The following is a 23,756-nucleotide window of genomic DNA, read 5'->3' on the forward strand; positions in this document are numbered from 1 at the left end:
AAATTTGTGTTCCTATAGAAAAACTTGAATTACCCATTTTGAGGAGAGGATATGATTGTGAAGATGGAAAAGTGTAATTATTTGCTTCAACTCAATCGAATACTTATTTGATATACTTGAATGAGGCGAGGATTACTACGAGTATCTCTACTCCACAAATATTTGCAGTCGTAGATATTGGTTATATTCATAATTACTTCGCATTGTTTCATCCTATTTTTTTCAATATTAATATTATAAAAATATAGACTTATAATTTATTGGGTTTTGACATTGGTTGTGTCTATGAACCAAGATGAAAATATTCAAAAACTTGATAATGATACACTAAAAAGGATTCCATGGATACAAGAGAAACCCCCATAGCTGTAGAACCATTGAATCAGTACAATACCCAAGGGTAAGACCTAGAACGAAAGAGTTAGACATAGAGCCCAATAAAAAATGAAGATGCAACAGTTGTTTTCAAGTCAGGGACGACTGAGTCACTGTTGGAAGCAGTATTTCATGCATGAATTATTATGACTGAGAAACAAAAAGCAGTTGATATATAATTTGACCCCTGAACGTATTTATTTGTATCTAGTTGGTCCCTAATTTCTTTTTGGACCTAGTTGTTCCCTCAATTGGTATTTTGCTAATCAAGTTAGTCTCTCTGCACTAACACCATAACCCTTGAGATAGTTGTTCCCTTAACAGATTGGCTAGAAATAGGGAAATTCACAGTTCGATTAAAATTGAATTAACCGACTGAACCGATCTAATACGGTTAATCGGTCAGTGGCTGAAATTGTTCGGTCGAAGGTGGGTTAATGGTTTTTTAAAATTTTAGTTATTAATTAATTTAGTTCAAAACCAAGTAATTAACCGAAATATTTGTTATTTTCAAGACTTATGTGGTGTTTCTAATGTCTTATTTGTTGTTGTCACCTCCATTTAAAATTTTTTGAACTATTAAATAAAAGAAAATGAACATCAACAATGTATTTTTTATATGTTGTATACTTATTTTAACCAAAAGGCAAAAACATATAAATTTCGGTTAATTTCGTTAACTGACTGAATTAACCGAGATATTTCGGTTCGGTTAACAGTTAAAAATTTTTACATTTCGAGTAATTCAGTTCGGGTATTAACCAAACAGACCATTTGAACACCCTTAGCTAAAAACGCCACGTCAATACAAACTAACAGTGTTAGGGCAGAAAGACCAACATAGTCGACGGAATACAAGTTCAGGGACCATGTAGGTAAAATAGACAATTTTAGGGGTCAAATTGTATATTATCCCAACAAAAAACAAAGATCCCTTGAAGTTTGCGAAGCAGCTGTCAAATACACACACTATTACAACAATACTATGTTGATGCACTTGTGGTATAATCAAAGCCTTTAAACACCTCAACTATTCTTTACAATGAAAGGTACACCAGCCTTTTCATGGCTGCTCTGCTCTTACCCTCACCTCTCACTACTCATTTTTATTTTTGCAATTGCATGGTCTACTACTATTCCTTGAACAAAGCAGATGCACTGCCAATACAGCACACATTTTTCTCTCTTTTTTTTTTTCAACTTTTCTTTTTAAATTATTATTCTTAAAATGAAGTACCTGTGAATAGTTTCAGTTTACTGGCTTGACTTATGGAAGTAGAGGCCCTTTATCTAATAGGAAAAACAGGCGTTTTTTGTCTCATGCTAAAATCACAAATTTCACTACTAACCTTTATATTTTCTTTTTTTTTTCAATTTCATCCTTATTTTTGAGGGGCTAAATTTGATTATAAACTTTTAAAAAAGAGTTGGAAAATACTGGCTAAAATATTGGTTTTTTTTAAGATGTTGACTTGACAAACTACATAATAATCCGTGTATTTTTAATGTTAATATATGATATTATTTTGTCTTATATGTTATATTAATAAATAATTTATAATTTTAAAAAAATTAACATGAAGTCATATTGATATGTTTTAAAATGTAATTCGACATTTTTTTAAATTCTTTTTAATAAAAATTGATGTAAAATTTAACTTTAAAAAAAAACAAATAAAGACTAAATTTATCAATATAATTTTATGAAAATATTTAAATATCAATAATCATTTTGTTAACTTTAAATTTTTCTAAATGAAAATTTAATTTAAAAAATAGGTTTTTTTTTTAAAATTAGGGAAATAAGTTGATTTTTGGGAGAGTATATGAAAGTGTGTTTAACTGGACAAACTTTCTACTGACATGTAAGGAAAAACGAGTTCAGCTGAAAATAATTTTTGAAAATTCCAAAAAAAAAATACACCCAAGTTGATGATCTTTCATGCTCTCTTAAAATCGACCTATTTCTCTAAATCTTCAAATAAAAATAAAAATAACCTACTTGACCAATTAAAAGAAATCAACGTATATTGCTTATTTAGCTTAAAAGAATACCCATTTAACAACTACAATTTTACTTTTAAATAAAAAATGTTTTGGGGTTTTAAAAAAAAAACTAATGAATATAAAACCATAATTTGACCATAAATTATCAATTAGGGATGACAAAAAAACCCAAATCAAACGGTTACACGGTTCCGACCCAATCCAATGAACTCAAATATTTTATTTTTCAAATTGAAAATTAGGTTCTAACTTAATTGTTCAAATCGAATCGAATTTTAGTCAGACCAAGACGAAAAGGCCCACCCATCCGAGGATAATTATGGAAATACCTTTTTTATATATAATATAATTTTAAGATATATGATAATAAAATTCTCTATTATGCCTAACATTTTGCTTTCCCTATCTGCCAGTCATTCATGTCTCAAGAGGCTAAACATATTTGCTAGCAACACGTAACATAAAACAAAGATTTCAAAAACCATAAAACAAGAAGTCACTTTCAAACCAAGTCTAATTAATTGACCAAATGTTGTTCATTTCAACCACATATAATACATTAGCTTAGTAGCTTTGATGAGCTTTACTAACAATAAATATGATCAGTCAAGTAGCCTAGCCCAACCTTCTTATATACCGGCATTTCGGTACGCCCTCGAATTCTTTTTTTCATCGATTTGCCTACAGATAATATAAGATGGGGGTGGCATGGTAATCAGCTACCTTTCGGTTCTGCAGTAGAAATGGGGGGTGCTCGGGTTCATGATCACCGGGGGGAAATGGTGTTGGAGGAAAGTTGCGTTGGGAACTCGGAGTTGGCCAGCAGCAGCTGATGGTGAAGTAATTATTGAAGATGAGAATCCTGATGATGCTGCACTAGGGAAGAGTGACATTTCTTTTGTTCCACCATAAGGACCTTGGATTTGCCATGGTGTGGAATCTACTTCTATCCTCTTCTCTATTGCTCTTTCCTGTAAATAAATAAATAAAAACCGTCAACCGACACCGTTATTTCGAACTACAGGTAGGAAATAGTTTTGCAAATTAGGGGTTAACCAAAGAGATGTGGAGCTTATACCCTATAAACTGGAAAGAAACTGGGGTTTGCAACATTCCAATTCGGAACGTGCTTGAATGCTGTTGCTTGGCCAAGACTAGGTTGAACTCTCATTGTTGCCGAAGCAGAGTTCTCGAACTGAAACGGGCGAATATAAGCAACCAAATGCATCCTTCAATCAATGAACTGAAATAAATTTGAAGGATGTAATCAACATTACCCTTGCTCCACTCGCAACAGGCAAGCCATCATAGCTGTGCTGGAAAGGAAAGTTGCTTGAATTTTCATTCTCCTTTTGGAGATTGGACGTACAAGGGGGTGCTATGCCCAAGTTCAAGTCAAGAACTCGATTCTGGTCTGTAACAAGAGGACCAACAATTTAGAGGACACTAAAAAATTGTTTAAAATATATGCAGATTGAAGATGACAATTCTCAAAACAAAAAAGTACCTCCGTTTTCAGATTCGGAGATTAGTTCCCCCTCGTAGGTGCTTGGCTCAAAGTTGGTGACCGCTTCTCTTCCATTACATTTTATAGCAGCCTTATCATAAGCCCTGATATTCAAACAAGAACAACATATATCGAGCTGGTTGAGAAATAAAAAAATTGGTACTATTACAAGAAAATTTATGATCTACACACCTTGCGGCTTCTATTTCACTATCAAATAGCCCAAGATATATATACCTGCAAGAAAAGAATTATGATAAACCAATCAAAACCAAGTTTCCAACAGTTACCAATTCATAATTCAACTTCTTAGTTTAATGTCACCACTTAAAACAACATATCGACCAAAACACTAATACCATTTTAGACTGTTTAGGTTAAACCGAACGATTCTAATAACGAGCATCTGATATGCCTATGCATGCAACATGGGTACACTCAAAACTTTTTTCAAGTTTCTCTCGCATATTCAGAGGATAATGCTCGATACAATACACCATATTCATATTCTACCAAAGATTTTATATATAACAAAATTTTGAGTGCTCGGACTTTATATATACCAAAGTATATATAATAAACATAATTAAAGATCAACACTAACTAAATGAAATTAAGGTCATAAATTAGCAAAATGAAGCTTACTTCTTGCCAAGAAGTTGCCCCATTCGAGCCTCCCATCGGCCGCATTTGTGCAACGTAACGCCCCTGTATTTTGAACTTCCTCTTGAAAAACCAGTGCTCTGCCTACGCAGGATATGCACAAATTCTTCTTTTGTGAAATTACTCATCTACAAAAACAAAAATGAATCATTCAATTGAAATTTAAAAGTATTATTTCAGAAGGCATAAATTAAGTTCATTTAATCACATTTAAATCCCTAACCTGTTTAATATCATCATCATAATCACTAACGTTAAAATTAATATCAGCATCGGTTCCTCGAAACTTGATTGCTGCTCGATCATATGCTCTGTTAAAAATCAAAATAAAATTTTAAAAAAAAAACCCAAAATTTCAAAAATATATGACCAAAATATGAGAAGAAAAATTTACCTTGCCGCAGCATGTGCTGTATCAAACCCACCTGTAGAAATAAACAACAACCCAGATTTTTTAAAGATTTAAAATTTAAAACCCATCATTTTCAAAGCTTCAAAAAAAGCAAAAAATATATATATATTGAGAATAATGGATCGAATTCTCCTCACCCAAGTACACTTGTTTCCCACAATCCCTGCATTTTTAGAAGGACAAAAAAACCCAATGAGGAAAAAAAAAGTTTAAACAGTATAATTAAGCAAAATGAGCTAATAATACCGCATATATGTATGTGTGTATGTATGTATACACACATGTATATATAAATTTACCAAATATGAGATTCCCATCGTCCAGTTCTACGATAAAACGTGACGCCACGATATTGAGAGCTTCTAGAACGGGGACCACGTCGACTCTTCTTCACTTGTTGCCTTAGCTGAACTTGCTGTTGATGCTGATGGGGTACGATCCTCTGCTCCGCGGCTACTTCGCCGGAGCCGGCGAGATCCAGCCATCCCGTTGACTTCCAGCCATTTCCTTCAACGTCGACCGGGAAAAGCGGGATGGTTGTCCGGTTGTTGTATTTATCCAGTTCTTCTTCTCGGCTGGCTTTGAGGATGTCGAAGGAGTAACCGAAAGTGTCGGTGGCAGCCGCGTTGGAAGAGGAGTCATCGTCCCCAGCGGTTGTCGCTGTGTCGGCGTTGACAACGGAGGAACCAAAGCTCCCGCCGGAACTATCCATTTGGTTGTTATTATAACCGGAAAAAACTCCGGCCATTGAATTGTCATCAACATCGGAAATAACAGTCAAGTTAAGATCCAGCACCATAACTAAAGCTTTAAATAAATGGGGAAAACAAAGAAAGGATTCAAAAGAGTCAAAAATAATGGAAAATATGAAGTGTAAAGAAGAAATGAAGTGTGGGTTTGAAGAAGGAGGAGGATATATCAAAGGAAAGCTATGGAAGGATTCATTTTAGGCTCTCTCTTTTTTTTAACAAATGGCTTGTGATTTGTGAAGGAAGGTGAAAGATGAAGCAAGCAACAAAGAGAAAAAGGAGAAGGGACGCCAGAGGGGTCCCTCAAAAGGGAACGATGGGACGTAAGAGGGAACAAATAGCTACCTATTTTGCCATTTTTGATCATCCTTTTCTTTTTCTTTTTTTCTAAATTATATTACAAAATCAAAAATCAAAATCCTACTCCATTGTTGCTTTTTCTTTTGAAATTCGTTATAAGACAAGTGTTTTTTTAGGGTTTAATAAATTATTAATAACTTAAAACTTCCAAAAATTATAAAATTATAATTAAATTATTCAAAAAAATTATTTAAATTATCGAGCTGTTAAGTTTTTTTCTTAAGTTTGACCCTACAACTTTAAGTATCGATTCAACGATTGATACAATAGATTAATACCCATCAATGAGTAAAAGTTTAAATTTATCAATATGATAGTTAGTGTCGAAGAAAAAACTAAACTGTGGAAAAGAAAGAGAATGAGAGATTTTGATTGATGCAAACAATGCGAATAGAGAAATCCATATAGCAACAATTTTACCAATCTGACGACTTAAATAAAGACTTTTGAATAGTTCAACTAAACTAAGTCCTAATCGATAAAGTGTTAAATGTTAAGTTTGACACGTGTAAATCATATTTTAGACCGATACTAAATAGTTTAATTTCCATTTTGATTAATTTTTTGACTTATTTTATTTGTTTCGGCCCTTTTCAGTCCATGATGTGTCATTGATTTTTACGGATTAATATATAATTTTATTATTTTAAAATAAATTTTAATATTTTTTTCATTTAATTATTTTTAAATTTTATAAAATTAAATTTTAATGAACACAATTAATAATAATAATATCTATATTTGAATGTAAACATATTGGATGCATGTAATACAGGTAAATATGAAATATATTTTTAAAAAATATTAATAAATTCAAAATAACATATGCTTTCATTTACAGCCTAAATCGACAGTTAAAATTATCAAATGGCTAATTGATATGAGTAATGTGAAATTTAATTTCAAGAGTTATATGAGATGATAAGAGTCTCTCGTACCTTAATCAATAGTCGATAGTTTAATTTTTATATTGGGTATGAAGCAACTTTAAAACTTATAATTAGTATTTACCCTTTAATGGACCTATAAGATACGGATGATTAATTATTAGGCTCGATTCGATAAATACATTAAGAAATTAAAAAATATTTTAAAATTTGAAACTAATTTTTATTGTAAAAAAATAAAAGTAATGATTATTTATTTTTCACTTGGATTGCATTAATATCGAAATGCAAGAATTGTCAGGAAGAAAGAAAGAGATTTAAGAAAAAAAATATTTAAAAAAAAAAAAGGAAATAAAAGAAGGAAAACGAGTGTGACTAGACAATCACTAGGCCTAGGCTAAGCCACTATTGCTATAGAAACCGTCCCCCACGGCCCCACACTCCACCGCCTGCCCCTTATTCGACAAGTGTCCTTCATCTACTTCGTTTCCTCTTAGGTTTTCAACGGCCATGATTCAACCTTCCATATATTATTATTTTTGTTGGATCCAGCAGTAAAAATTTTGATATTAAATTAATTTTATTTAATTATAAAAAATTAGAAAATTATCATCGAAATTTTTAGTTTATTTTTTATCATCCAATTATTATTAATTTTTAGATGTTTTCGTTTTTATGGTAGTCAATTGATGATAGAAAGAAATAATCACTTCGTAATTTTTTATAGTTAGATAACGAAAAAAATATAATTAGACAATCATTTTAAAATATTTTATAATTTAAGTAGTAAATTTAAAAGAAAAATAAATATAATTAGGTGCTTTTTTTTTTAAGTTTCACTAGTACAAGACATGGTACAAGATATAATATAAATTGTAAGAACAAGTACAACTACATGTATGATAAACTACAATGTTATGTAGAATCAACAAACGATACACAACATGCGGAGAATCGGAAGAAAAAAAAAAAACAGAACCCATATAAGACATATGCATAGTGAGAAAGAAACCCACACATTATAAACTCAAGCTTGAGCCTTCTAGATTTGGGGGGTCACCTTTTGTCAACAAAACTTTAAGTCTTCGACTTAAAGGTTTAACTTAACTCGACATTAAATTTAACTAAAGTTTAATGTGATAATCGTATATCAAAACATATCGAATAAAAAGTAGCTAAATTTTATGATAATAAAGAGTGAGTTCAAATAAGATACCCACGAGTTCAAAATATATGTGAATATTAATGGTAATTTGTTTTTGTAAATAATAGATTCAAATTTAAATATTGAATTTATTATATGTTATGATTTTTAATTTTTTAATTTTTTAAATTTATATTATTTACTACATTTTAGGAATTCAAATAATAAATCAATTCCAAAATTTAAATTAAATTTATTTTTCATTTAAGTATATTTATTGTATAAGCCTAACCTCATTAAAACATAGACGTTAGCATTTATTATAGTTTTGCATGTTATTTTTATGTATATAATCGAGGGTAGGGGCGTAGATATTAAGGGCACGTTTGGTTCGCTGTATTGGATTAGAGGCGTATTGGATTAGAGGTGTATTGGGATTAGAGGTGTAATAGCTAATCCACTGTTTGGTTGAATGTAATGGAATAGAGGCGTAATAGTAATCTTGTGTTTGGTTGAATGGAATAGAGGTGTAATAGCATAATGGAAAAAACTAAAATGACTAGAATACCCTTAGCATAAATTTATTTTGGTAAATGATTATTGTTATTGTTATTTAAATTATAATAAGATTATTATTATCAATAATAAATAATTTAATCATATTTAAACATAATTATTATTAAATATATTTTAATTAAAATATATAATTTAATAAATTTCTTAATAATTAATATTCTTATATTAATTTACTGAAATCATAATATATGATACTGTAAAATATAAATTAACATAATTATTATTAAATATATTTTAATTAAACTATATAATTTAATAAAATTCTTAATAATTAATATTCTTATATTAATTTACTCAAATCATAATATATGATACTGTAAAATATAAATTAACATAATTATTATTAAATATATTTTAATTAAAATATATAATTTAATGAAATTCTTAATAATTAATATTCTTATATTAATTTACTCAAATCATAATATATGATACTGTAAAATATAAATTAACATAATTATTATTAAATATATTTTAATTAAAATATATAATTTAATGAAATTCTTAATAATTAATATTCTTATATTAATTTACTCAAATCATAATATATGATACTGTAAAATATAAATTAACATAATTATTATTAAATATATTTTAATTAAAATATATAATTTAATGAAATTCTTAATAATTAATATTCTTATATTAATTTACTCAAATCATAATATATGATACTGTAAAATATAAATTAACATAATTATTATTAAATATATTTTAATTAAAATATATAATTTAATGAAATTCTTAATAATTAATATTCTTATATTAATTTACTCAAATCATAATATATGATACTGTAAAATATAAATTAACATAATTATTATTAAATATATTTTAATTAAAATATATAATTTAATGAAATTCTTAATAATTAATATTCTTACATTAATTTACTCAAATCATAATATATGATACTGTAAAATATAAATTAACATAATTATTATTAAATATATTTTAATTAAACTATATAATTTAATAAAATTCTTAATAATTAATATTCTTATATTAATTTACTCAAATCATAATATATGATACTGTAAAATATAAATTAACATAATTATTATTAAATATATTTTAATTAAAATATATAATTTAATGAAATTCTTAATAATTAATATTCTTATATTAATTTACTCAAATCATAATATATGATACTGTAAAATATAAATTAACATAATTATTATTAAATATATTTTAATTAAAATATATAATTTAATGAAATTCTTAATAATTAATATTCTTATATTAATTTACTGAAATCATAATATATGATACTGTAAAATATAAATTAACATAATTATTATTAAATATATTTTAATTAAACTATATAATTTAATAAAATTCTTAATAATTAATATTCTTATATTAATTTACTCAAATCATAATATATGATACTGTAAAATATAAATTAACATAATTATTATTAAATATATTTTAATTAAAATATATAATTTAATGAAATTCTTAATAATTAATATTCTTATATTAATTTACTCAAATCATAATATATGATACTGTAAAATATAAATTAACATAATTATTATTAAATATATTTTAATTAAAATATATAATTTAATGAAATTCTTAATAATTAATATTCTTATATTAATTTACTCAAATCATAATATATGATACTGTAAAATATAAATTAACATAATTATTATTAAATATATTTTAATTAAAATATATAATTTAATGAAATTCTTAATAATTAATATTCTTATATTAATTTACTCAAATCATAATATATGATACTGTAAAATATAAATTAACATAATTATTATTAAATATATTTTAATTAAAATATATAATTTAATGAAATTCTTAATAATTAATATTCTTATATTAATTTACTCAAATCATAATATATGATACTGTAAAATATAAATTAACATAATTATTATTAAATATATTTTAATTAAAATATATAATTTAATGAAATTCTTAATAATTAATATTCTTATATTAATTTACTCAAATCATAATATATGATACTGTAAAATATAAATTAACATAATTATTATTAAATATATTTTAATTAAAATATATAATTTAATGAAATTCTTAATAATTAATATTCTTATATTAATTTACTCAAATCATAATATATGATACTGTAAAATATAAATTAACATAATTATTATTAAATATATTTTAATTAAAATATATAATTTAATGAAATTCTTAATAATTAATATTCTTATATTAATTTACTCAAATCATAATATATGATACTGTAAAATATAAATTAACATAATTATTATTAAATATATTTTAATTAAAATATATAATTTAATGAAATTCTTAATAATTAATATTCTTATATTAATTTACTCAAATCATAATATATGATACTGTAAAATATAAATTAACATAATTATTATTAAATATATTTTAATTAAACTATATAATTTAATAAAATTCTTAATAATTAATATTCTTATATTAATTTACTCAAATCATAATATATGATACTGTAAAATATAAATTAACATAATTATTATTAAATATATTTTAATTAAAATATATAATTTAATGAAATTCTTAATAATTAATATTCTTATATTAATTTACTCAAATCATAATATATGATACTGTAAAATATAAATTAACATCATTATTATTAAATATATTTTAATTAAACTATATAATTTAATGAAATTCTTAATAATTAATATTCTTATATTAATTTACTCAAATCATAATATATGATACTGTAAAATATAAATTAACATAATTATTATTAAATATATTTTAATTAAACTATATAATTTAATAAAATTCTTAATAATTAATATTCTTATATTAATTTACTCAAATCATAATATATGATACTGTAAAATATAAATTAACATAATTATTATTAAATATATTTTAATTAAACTATATAATTTAATAAAATTCTTAATAATTAATATTCTTATATTAATTTACTCAAATCATAATATATGATACTGTAAAATATAAATTAACATAATTATTATTAAATATATAACTTGAAAATTATATTCTGCATAAACATAATTAACTTATACTAAGAAAAAGTTAGATGAAAATGAAATTGTACATCATAATCAATATGTTCAAAAGTTTTACAACATCAAAAAGTTTGAACATTGATATTTAATGGTGAGAAAGAAATCTTCTGACCCATTCCAATCGGGCAACAGAAGGTAAACTGAAGAAAACGATCATTTGAGTTGGATGATCGGGAATTTTACTCAAAGCATCATACCGCTGATCGTCGGTTAAACCTTCAATTGACCATAAGGCTGAATATAAATTTGAAGCTTTCTCTTCCATCTTTTCTTCAGACTTCTGCTGAACTACCACCTCGGAGGCAATACTCATACTGATTCTATCGCCAACGGCCTGGATTTTTTCCCCCAACAAGGTGGCAGCCTCCTCAAATGAAGCATACACATTATCACGAGCATCATATTTCTTTTTTCTCTTGTTTGAAGATGAGGAACCCCCTTGATCTCTATCTCCTCGCGGATCCATACCGGAAACATCCATGTCGTCTAAAGAGACGTCAGCTTCGCAGTCATAGAATGTGTTTCTCTCTTCATTCATATCTGTAGTACGATCATCCTCAACATGTATTTCTTCAAGAACATCAGCAGCTGTTTGAGCGTCTTTCCCAGTCGCCCGATCTCTTGCGTATATGGCAGTAAGCTGGTTGTAGTAAGGGAAAGAACGATGTCTGAACTGAGAGGCTTCTTTGTGACTCTGAAAAAAACGAGGAAATCATATTAGTTATAAGTTTTGTAAAAAAGCAAATAAATACTTGAAATACATTTTACCTTAACATAGGATTCCCAAACTGCATCTTCAGCAACAACGAGCTGCCTATGCTCGTCCCAACCAAAACCGCTGTTGTTTTGACCATTAAGCATGTCGTAGACGACTGACCATTCCCTTTTTAAGCACCTAATCCGAGATTCAATATTTGGTCTCGCCTTCAACATTGCTCCTGGTAAAGCCTTTTCTAGCATTTTCTCTAGCTCGTTCAAATAACTGGCTTTGAATCCGGTATCAGCATTAAATGTTCCTACATTGTGCAAATCCACCATGCAAGAAACCAAGGCTGCATCCTCTTCTGGAACCCATTTTCTCTTGCTTCCTCGAGAAGCTTGAGAAGAAGCACCCGTTGGTGGAACACCTGACATATTGTTCTTAAGAAAAAAAACAAATTAACATTATTTACTATTTTGAATATCATGAATCAAAAGGTGAACAATTTATAATATTATATCGGTAGTTCAATACTAATTTTAAATTTATAACACATGCTGAATGAAAAGATAATTAAATTATAATTCAACAAAGTTTAGTACAATACAGAATTTTAATCAAAGACCACCAAAGTTTCATAAACTAGATACATAAAATAACATCAACAAATCAATTCAAACTCAATTTGTCCCTAAACCTAACTAATTTCTAGATGTTTGCCATTCATCGAACATTTGGTTGGCTAGTTCCATCCTCCAAGTTGCCCAAGCATCCGATGGATGAATATTTGTGATATTCGGTTCATCGTCATCCACCACATTAGTAGGTAATCCTTCTCCCACCTCCGCTTCAATGGGATCAATACTCATATGGGTTCGAATAAAATTATGGAGCAAACAACATGCAATAATAATTCTATTGTGCACCCTTACAGGATAAAACGATGGACTCCTAAGTATTCCCCATCTAAGTTTTAATAAGCCAAAGCATCTTTCAATGACATTACGTGCTGAGGCATGTTTCATATTAAAAAACTCTTGCGGAGAACTTGGCTGATAACCCTGACGCCACTCGTTCAAATGATATCGCTGTCCTCTAAATGGTGCAAGAAATCCCTCACAATTTGTGTATCCAGCATCAACTAGATAATAACAACCTATAAAATAATTTTTTTAAAAATGATTAATTCAGCAAACAAAGTTTGATCTCAATGAATAATTCAAATTCCTCTAACTATACACTGTACCACGAGGAACTTTTAGTCCATATCTTCTACTAATGGCATCTCGAAGCACCCGTCCATCGGCAACTGAACCTTCCCAACCAGGAAGAACATACACAAATTGCATCTCAGGTGTACAAACACCTAGCATATTTGTTGCTATGTCACCTTTTCGGGTTCGATATCTAGGTTTATCAACTGTTGGCACCCTAATCTTGATGTGGGTTCCATCAAGAGCACCTAAGCAATTCTATATCACATGATATAAAACCTTGAGTTAGAATAATTATGTCATTTTTAGTCAACTAAATGTCGTACAAGCTATATATAAAACTCAGTCTAATACCTTAAACCATTTCCACCTTGTGTCAGAAGAATCGGCTGTAATTGGCTCCGGCTTTTTAAATAAGACATCTTGTAAGCGTATGACAGCATTTAAAACACTATGAAAAGCTCTGCTTACAGTTTCCCCGGACCTTCTAAAGTGATGCTTGATAACTCGATTTTTCAGGTGATGGGATATGATATGTAAAAACATTGCTACTTGCTCATCAACAAGCATGTTTCTTGACGACTTCAATCCCCCTATCGATTCTAACATCTCACATAGTTTAAAAAAGACAGTTCTATTCATCCTAACTTGTTCAATACAAGTCTCATCACTAGCATATACAAGCCTTTTCACATAATCCCGTTTTGCATAAAAATCTAAGGTATAAGACCTAATCCTTGGTCTATAAGTCTGTAGGCTAAGGCTGGCACCCATTCTAAATAAGAACCAAATCGCAATTCTACAGATTTCCAACCATAGTGTCAATGCAATACCAATTCTTCTACGCCTCTCACGTAGTGCAATTAAAGGCAGACGGGCCATTACTGCACCATATTAAAATTAGAACTTAGTATCAATCCCCTCACACTTTAGAGTAGCAAATTTTTTAAAATAAATATCGTATAAGATATCTTTTTCAATTAATAAAATAGATAATTCATTAAATTTTTGTTGAGATGTTGTTAATCTTCAGTAAGATTTTATCAATTTTAATTTTTAGAACATTTTCCCCGTTGATGCAACAAAAACATGAGTAATTAACATTAAGCGCATTTGAAAAAGGAACAAACTCTTTATGAATAATTATGTCAATTGAGTGTCATTTTATAATTTGATAATTTATTTAAAATAATATTATAATCAATTTGAATTAAACAAGGAATTTGAATATTATTAATTTAATAACAATTATATAAGCATCGAAATTGGAACTTGAGAGAATAACATCTATGTTCATATCTGAAATCTGAAATCTTTAGGAAAAGTAAGCTGCATATTTAGGAAAAGGATCCATTCATCTGAAATCTTCTTATGTTTCACGCTAGTTTTATAGGCTACTCATGAACCACATGATAAAAGAATGCGAAAAATTCACCAAAATCATGCAAATAATCTCAGTAACAGTATAAAAAATCAAATAATTTAATTGCAAAAAAACTTACAGTGACTCAGTGAATACAAGAGGCTCAGTGAATACAAGTGGCCGGAGGCGAAGCAAGCAAGGGAGGTTGGGACTGCACCATATTAAAATAAAAATACAATTTCAATAATAAAAATAGAAGAAGAAAAAGCGTAGAAATTGTAGCATGAATTACTTCTTCAACTATGTTTAGAAAAAATTATAAATAAGGACATACATTCTTAGTAAAAATACAATTTCGATATCCAGTTCAGCTAGCAATTATAAAGCATTCTCACAGCCAAAACAATGTCCAGAAATGCAAAAACAACACCATTGTAGATTTTTCATTTTTGATCGTGACAACAGATATACACGCCACTTTTGGGCATCTACTGCTCCTTACTCTGTAAATAAAATCTGGAGTGGCATTCAAAAGCAGGTTTTGAAGGGCCTTTCAAAGGTTTGCCAAAGCTTGTTCTTAGCACCAGGATTTAATTAAGTACATTTCTAAAATAAAAAGTGGTTAAAGAGTAATGAACCCCTTTTATTTTTTTCCTTTTAATTTTAGCCAAGCATTTCGGGATATTAATTGTTCTTATGTTCTTAGACACAATTTACTTATCCAGTTCAGCTAGCAATATACACATGACTAGAAAGCAAGAGGGCAAAGAAATTAAGTAAATTAACCTCAAAAAATGTACTCTTACAGGAATCGAAGCTTTTGAAGCTTGCCTAGAGTAGATGGAATGTGCCCGGTTAAAGTATTCCAAGATCCTCTGGGATTATACCAGATATGTTATTACTATAACGCTCCCTGTCAAAAAAAATGGTAATCTTCAGCAAAAGAAGTTATGGAAAAACATAAAAGAAAATATTGAATAAATTCGTATCAAACACATTCGAAATCACTCCTAAGTTCAGAAAACATAGCCTTTATTATAAACAAAAAAAAATATTCAGAAATTAGTTGAAAGTAGCAAATAATGAAGGATTTATGGTAAAAAGTTTGGTGAGAAAAGGTCCTGAAATGGTTAGAGAAGTATTCATTACTACTTCAACAACCAGCCACCAAATTTCATTATTATTATTATTTTACAAACAGAGCCCTGTTAGATGCTAATTTTAATTGCAAAATTGGATTAAAAGCTTGTTAGCTTTACATTTCATTTGGTAAACTATGTTACATTGTGTTCTAATGTTTGATTTTGTATGGATTGAGGTTCAGTATATAATTATTCCACTAACCCCCCAACCTACCCATGGAAACGAAGATAAAAAAAATTAAACTTACAAAAGCAGCAAATTCTGAAAATAGAATAAATAATTTAAAGAAAATGGAAGGAAAAAAAACTGCAAAATTCAATAAAAAAATAGAACAGATTAGATTACTGATAAGGAATTTATAAGGGAGCTTATACTGTATAATGTATTATAGTCAGTGACTTTTTCTTTTAAATTTTCTCACATTATTTAATATGTCTAATAAAGACAGGGCTCTACTTTTTATTGAACTCTACATGCTACAAATATAGATTATACCTTAAATGACCACTCACTCTTCAAATCCTCTACTAGTCTTCCTCAATCACACTACTGTTTATATCTAACCATTTTTCACCCCTTGACTTTGCCATAATTTCAAGAATATTAGCAGTAGCATTAATTACTCTACATTAGAAAATGAATAATATATAGAACAGCGAGAGAGAGAGAGGAGATATTATGGGAGTTGTGGGAAAGGACAATAAAAGGTTGACAGTGATGGTTGCTACTTAAGGTGGTGAGTCAGAGGACCACACTAGAATTGAAGAGCTTGAGGCTGCAGTGGTTGCTTTAAAAGCACATATGGTCATGACTGACTAGATGAGGGAAATTGAGATAGCCTAAAAATAGCTATCTAATGCTGTGAATAGCTTGGGTGATGAGAAAAGGAATGGCATTGGCATCATTAAACATAGGACTGAGGAAGTGATAAGCAACCTATGTGATGAGGCAAAGGATGTTACAAGCGTCACTAAATAGGGACTTGAGGAGCTTGAGGCTCAAGTGAATGTGCTTCAAATGGCTGTGAGACGAACGAGTTATTGCACAATAGATAAAGGTAAGCGCGCCAAGGTGCCAGAACTGTGAAACTATAAAGGAGCAAGGGATGAAAAGAACTCAAAATTTTCTTGTTCAGTATGGAGCGATATTTCAAGGTTGTGTACACTAACTAAGACGACGACAATGTGGTCATGGCCGTAATGTATATTGCGGGTGCTGCAAAGTTGTGGTGGTGTTCAAAATTTGTAAATGATGTGAAAATGAAGAGTGAATGAGCTGTTAGAGCTAGAAGCAAAAAGGCATTGCTAAAGTATTCACATGGTTTAGGAGCTAAACTATTCACATGGTTTATCGGTGAATCAGTTTCTAATTATAAAATCAGTTCCCCCTTTTCCTTTCCCAGCAGCCACTGCATCTATGCAAGCTGTAATTTAGAATCTTTAAATCAGAAACATCTCACTGAAGCTGGATAATCTTCCTAGCTTCCATTATTTCTCCCCAAATCAAGCGGATTTACATTCAAGTCTCTAATTCTTCTTGGTAAGCTTAAATTTAAAGGATAGTTAAAGTTTCTCTTTTTCTATTTATCCAAATCTCATGAAAATAAAGTAAAATAAAAATAATCATACTGCTAAATCCAATAGATATTCCAGTCGGATTCTATTGATTCTAATTAAAATTTATTAAAATTTCAATTTCAGTAACCTCCTAATTCCATTTTGTAAAGAAATGATAAATTTCCAATTAAGAAAAAAGGAGTTGGAAATTATTAATAAGAGACAGAATTAGACTTACAGAAGGTTTCCATCGAAGAAGCATTTCCTGAAGGAAAGGAAAGGGAAAAAAATCAGTAAATAAGGTGGGTTATCCATTTTTTGAATCGAAGAAACAATAGAAATTATAAGAAATCGAAATAACAAAAGAAAGGAAGAGAGTGGAACTACGAACGTGAAGCCATCATCCTTGAGCTCCCTTAAGAAACTGCGAAGACCCCTCTCACGGATCGCCTGCAACGCACTCTTTACCACCGTTGTAAATTGTGTTGTAAAGAAAAAGAAAAGAAAAGGTTGTGAAGCAGCTAAACTGAAACAGAAGGAAGAAATAGAAGGAACAGCTAAACTGAAACAGAAAGAAGAAATAGAAGGAACGGCTAAGTTGTGAAGTAGCTAAACTGAAACAGAAGGAAGAAACAAAATAAAAGGGGAAGCCAATCGGGGGTAAAACATGGAGGGTAATCTGAAACAGCAGCTAAACTGAGCAAAAGGGTGAGATTACAAATCCGTGAATTTTGAGGATTAGGTCAGTATTGGATTAGACCTGTAATAAGAATACCCTCAACCAAACAAAGTATTAAAGGGGTATTAAGTGGGACCCACTGATTAGAGGTGTATTGGCTATGCCAATACACCCAACCAAACAAGCTGTAAGGATTTAATTTTAACATTTATACCACATAAAATAATAAATGTTTATATGAGTAGGTTTTTGTAAGTTTGAGATTTTTCATGTAGACAATCAAATTATTGTTGATACTGAAATTCAATAAGGAGGATATAAGAAGGTAATGATAGTAGTGGTTATGAAATTAGTTTATCTGTGATAAACGGAGAGACGGAAGAATCGAGAGAGGAAAAGTAGGAGGAGGAGGAGACAGGAGAGGGCAAAGTAAGTAGGTGAAAGACTTAAGTGACGAGAAGAGAGAGATCTTTCATACATCATGTGTTGGGGAATAATAAGGAAAGGTCTTTTCGTATGGTAGTGTCTATTATATGACAGTTGTTGCCAAACATAGTACTATTTGGTCCGTTTTTGATATTTTCCTTGCTAAGGTAGTATGAGATTGTCATGTCTCAATAATTCTCATGAATAACTTTTTTTAAGCATAATTAAATAATCATAATAATTATAAATAAATATTAATAACTCTCAAATTTAGGGTATCGAGTTTAAATGGTTAAGATATCGAGTTTAGGGTTTAAGGCTTTAACATTTATTTATAAGTAATTATTATTTAATTATGTTTAAATAAAGTTATTAGTATTTATTTATAAGCTCTTCAAACTATTATTTATTTTATTTAATGAATATATGTCATGTTATTATTCATTGATGATGCATGAAATATTCTCCCTTTTAATAGATCATCTCTTTTCTTTTCATAAAAAAATCCTAGTGGCTCAATTTTTAAAATTAAACCTTTGCTTCGACGACAATGCCGCAAGCCTTTGGGTTGGTTGGTAGTCGCAGTTTCTTCAAAAAAAATTCTTTATTCATAGTTTTATTCTCTTTTTAATTTCAGTCCACATTACATTGGTTTTGTCCAGAGTTTCGTGATTTTATTTTGTACACATTTTTCGTGATTTTTATTTTTTCCAATTTGTTTTCTTTGAAAGCAATTTGACTTTATTTATACTTTTAATTTTTAGTCATGTTCTCGTTTTTAGACGCGATTTGCCAATATAAGGGTTTGTCGTATCTATTAGGAACCATTCTCGAAGGGCTTTATAATGATACATCATTGCAACGATGTCATTGATAAATTTGAGATGACGAGGACAAAGATAAATCACATGAGATTTGTCCTTTTGTGCATCACTGATACAATAGGTCTCTTAAGGTTTTTGACTTTTTTTTTTGTAGATTGGGTTGATTTGATGATGGCGATGCTAGGATGCAAATTTCAGCGATTTAATCAAGTTGATACATATCTGATTAATTTTTGAATTATTTCAATGTCGCAGTTACTTTCAAATTGTCTTTCTCTTTTTTTTTGAGATTATTTTATAGACATGACATTTGTATATTAATTTGTAACAATTTATTTATCGTTTATATTATTGTTGTTCATAATTCCTATTAATAATAGTATTTAAAAAATATATATATATAATGATTTATGCAATTGAAATTGATAGAATTATTATTTTAAAATTTTCAAAAAATAAAAACTTAATATTTAGAATTATTTAAATTTAAATTATATCTCATTTATGTTTTTAATAATTAATTTTGTTTAAAATTATTCCAATCATTTTATTAATCAATTTCCAAAAACTCACAAATTCTTTTTTACTATTTTTCGAAATTAACAAAATATCTGTGTCTTGTTTAAATGAATAAAACGAAAAAAAAATCAAAAAAAAGAAAATAATAACAACAATAATAACAATAATAGAAATACTTGGGCATTGTCTTAGGTTTGAAAGGGCAGCATCCGTACACGTCGCCCACTTTTTAAAATGGCTCCACCTGTCCCATACATTGTGGGTATAACCCGAAACCTAATGGGTCCACCCGAATCTATGCCCTAAACTCAATAATTTATATAAATACTTAAAATAAATTTATTTTACTCAAATTGAAGAATAAATATTGTTATTTGGGGAATTTCCTAAAAAGCTTAATATATTATTTAGTATCGGAGTTTGATATTTTTTTATAATGTTATATTTGTGTTAAATTTTGGTTTAATTTAATATATGTATTTTATTAAAATTATATGTTTTGGTATTAAAAGGTATCATAGTTTAAGTCAAAATTTAGGGTTGATCTGATAGAAATTAATTGCTAATATGTTTGAATTTTTTGATATTTTGTTGATAGAATAAATTTATTGTTAATTAAGAATTTGTTTTGTCACGTACAATTTAATGTCTGTGATTTAATTCGAATTTTAGGGTTAATTTTATGAAAATTAATTACTCATGTTATTAGTTAATTATGAATTTTCATTAAATTAATTATAAAATACGAATTAAGTACTAAAAAATTAACATTATTATCTTCATGTATCAAAATGTATAAATTTTGTCAAATATAAGTATTCTATCTAATTAAAAAATAATCCAAACATTACATTAAAAAAACGTGTCAAATTTATATACCAAATGATACGGTAAGTCTTTTCCGAAAAAGTATTTACCAATGGTAAAGAGAATTACACTCTTAAACTTTTAAATAAAAAAATAATACGTTTTAACACACTTAAACTCATACTCTCTTGCACTGACAATAATACTAACATCATCTAAACTAAGACTCAATTGGCTATTTATATATATTTATATTAAAAAAAAATTATCATTTTCAAGACGTAAAAATAAAATGCAACGTGTCCTCGGCAGATGCGAAAGAAAGAGGGAGCGAATAGCAGCATGTGCCTTTTTTCTACATACCCCACTCCATGTGCTTTCATAACCACATTCCTTAATTTCATTAATTTTTAATTGATTAATTTTAGGGTAGGTTTAGATAGACGGTGAGATCTGGTACGGTGTGTTTAATTTATTTTTTTATCTTACGTTACAATATTATTACAGAATCTAATTTTACCACTATTGTTGTTTTTACACTAACCGCATGTAGACGCACCGTCCATCCAAATTCACCATTAATTTCAACGGATGAATAAAAAATTTACAACTAAAATTAAACCGCCATTTTTTAAAATTATTTATTTTAACACATTCAAATTATTTAAACCGATTTAATTAATTAAATTAAATTAAATTCTTTTGTTTAAGTGTAAACTCCATAAAAAATAGAATAATTTAATTTTTAATTTTTTATATTAAATACAGTTATTAGTTATTATAAATAAATATTTAGTTTAATGAGAATATTTTCAATTAATATAATAAATACCTAAAATGCCTATGTATTTTAAGGTTAGAAGCAATTTATTATTTTCCATCAATTTAATCCCTATATCATTAAAAAATAAATAAATAAGGACAATAGATGATTGTGATAACTATTTTAATTAATAAATTATAGGATAACGAGCAATTTAATCCATATAAAAATAACGAGGTAATTTAATTTTTATAATTATTTAAAATTGAGTAGATAATAAGTACAAATTTTTTTAACAATCTCATTATATGTTTTGATCATATCTGCTCTTTTTTACACAATGTTTAAAACTACCTATAGTCCATCTAGAACCCATAAATAGGAGGATAACGCGTTTCAGTGTACTCAAAATCACGTCATCTTGTATTGACAACAACATCCATACCTATTAAGTTAAGACTCGATCGACAAAAATAACTTTTTGGTTGAAAAATACAAATTTTACTTAAATTACATATATCTAACCCATGTTTGATGTGACATAGAATAAATCACATGTTATCAACCTTTGGCTGTATAGGTAGGGTGTTGGATTTTATCTACTTTTTTTTTTAACATTTAATTGAATTAAATTAGGCATCACCCAAAGTTTGGCTTCTAATTAATTAGAAACAATAAATGAATTGGATTTAATTTTGTTATTAAATTTTCACTTATTTTTATTTTTATTGGAAATTAAATTTATAATTTAATTAGTATAGTTCTCATCATGTTTAGGTTGAGTTAATTTTTTGGGTTAAATTATAAAGAAAATATAAAGTGTTTGTGCTTTATGTATTTTTGAAATTTAATCTTTGTTTTTTTTATTTTTAGGAATTTTTTCTTTTTCTTTTTTGAATTTAAAAATTTAAATTTAATTGTTAACGCATTAAATTTTTCTATTAAATTTACAAGCATGATGTTTTGAAATTAAAAGAAAAATACTTATTTAATAGCCATGTAACAAAAAAATTTGACGTTACAATGAATTAGACTTTAACAAATAATTTTAATAGCGTTTATAATTGTTTTCTTTTTGGTACAAAAAGAAGGATTAAACCATAACTTAAACTATACGTGGCCAAGCCACTCCGGAATAATCATGTAGTGTTTTTAAGATTTTATCTGGCGATTGCATGAAAAGGCACCTACCCATTAGTCTTGAGAACGCCATAGATGCTAACCCATTAGTTACCTTGTTACCCTTTTTGAAGGTATGAGTAACTTTAACTATCCAAGGAAGTTGCAACATGTTCTTAATAGTACGTGTCACAGCTAAGTAATGTTGATCAACTACATTTTCTTGAATCGCTTGAATAGCTTCATTGCTGTCCAACTCAAGAATTATTCGTTTCAGCCCAAGGTTCTAGGCAAGTTGGAGACCTTCCACAGCTCCCCAAAGCTAGCATCGATAAATGAGCAACGACCAATATTCCTTGAGAAACTAGAAATCCACGTCTTATGCTGATTGCAGATCAAACCACCTACAACAGCATTCCTGGACACCTTGAAGACTAAACGATCAATATTCACTTTATGTCACTCATCATCTTGTAGAACCCATCAAAGTTTTAGTTTTAGTTTTAGAACACTTAGAGGCCCCCATCGATCCAAAGATTGAACAGAGTTAGTTTTCCCTCGTACGGTACTCTTTTCCAAAACACTTTCATTCTCAACAAAATTTGCATTAAACACATAATTGTTCCTCATCCAAAGCTGCCAGCAAATAACACCAAAAAGTACCTGCCAATCAGAGGGATCGCATGCAAAATGCTCAGAATCAGAGATATTTATTTCCACCCAACTTCCAAAACTGATAGAGAAGCATTCGTCTCTCTTTTCCAGCCTGATTATCGAGCTCCAAGTTGCTACAGTTGGTATGCATAAACGCAACACATGCTCAATGCTTTCCGACAAACTTCCACAAATCATTCACCTTGCATCTTGGGTAAGATTACTTCTCCTTCGGTTGTCATTGGTCAAGGCTTTATTTAGATAAGCAAGC

At 28.4% G+C, this 23,756-nt stretch overlaps 1 protein-coding gene across 1 annotated transcript; it reads right to left on the reverse strand.

Moving 5' to 3' along the window:
* Positions 1-2,882: 2,882 nt before the first annotated feature.
* On the reverse strand, positions 2,883-6,018 carry LOC107905271 (APETALA2-like protein 3). Its single transcript, XM_016831877.2, has 10 exons — positions 5,264-6,018; positions 5,102-5,127; positions 4,947-4,977; positions 4,776-4,863; positions 4,535-4,680; positions 4,082-4,126; positions 3,890-3,993; positions 3,660-3,796; positions 3,461-3,577; positions 2,883-3,353 (listed from the first exon to the last, which is right to left on the reverse strand). The coding sequence occupies exons 1-10, from the start codon at positions 5,761-5,763 to the stop codon at positions 3,102-3,104; spliced, it is 1,446 nt and encodes a 481-aa protein (XP_016687366.2). The 5' UTR covers positions 5,764-6,018; the 3' UTR covers positions 2,883-3,101.
* Between the last annotated feature and the right edge of the window lie 17,738 nt (positions 6,019-23,756).

The sequence above is a fragment of the Gossypium hirsutum genome, chromosome A01 (genome assembly GCF_007990345.1).
Source record: "Gossypium hirsutum isolate 1008001.06 chromosome A01, Gossypium_hirsutum_v2.1, whole genome shotgun sequence".
NCBI classification, from domain to species: Eukaryota; Viridiplantae; Streptophyta; class Magnoliopsida; order Malvales; family Malvaceae; genus Gossypium; species Gossypium hirsutum.

Excerpts from the sequence above, each read along its gene's own strand:
- LOC107905271 (XM_016831877.2), bottom strand. The coding sequence starts at position 5,763 with ATGGTGCTGGATCTTAACTTGACTGTTATTTCCGATGTTGATGACAAT. Across the intron at positions 4,864-4,946 it reads ACAGCACATGCTGCGGCAAG|AGCATATGATCGAGCAGCAA; the intron begins GTAAATTTTTCT and ends GATTTTTAACAG. Across the intron at positions 3,578-3,659 it reads CTGTTGCGAGTGGAGCAAGG|TTCGAGAACTCTGCTTCGGC; the intron begins GTAATGTTGATT and ends CGCCCGTTTCAG.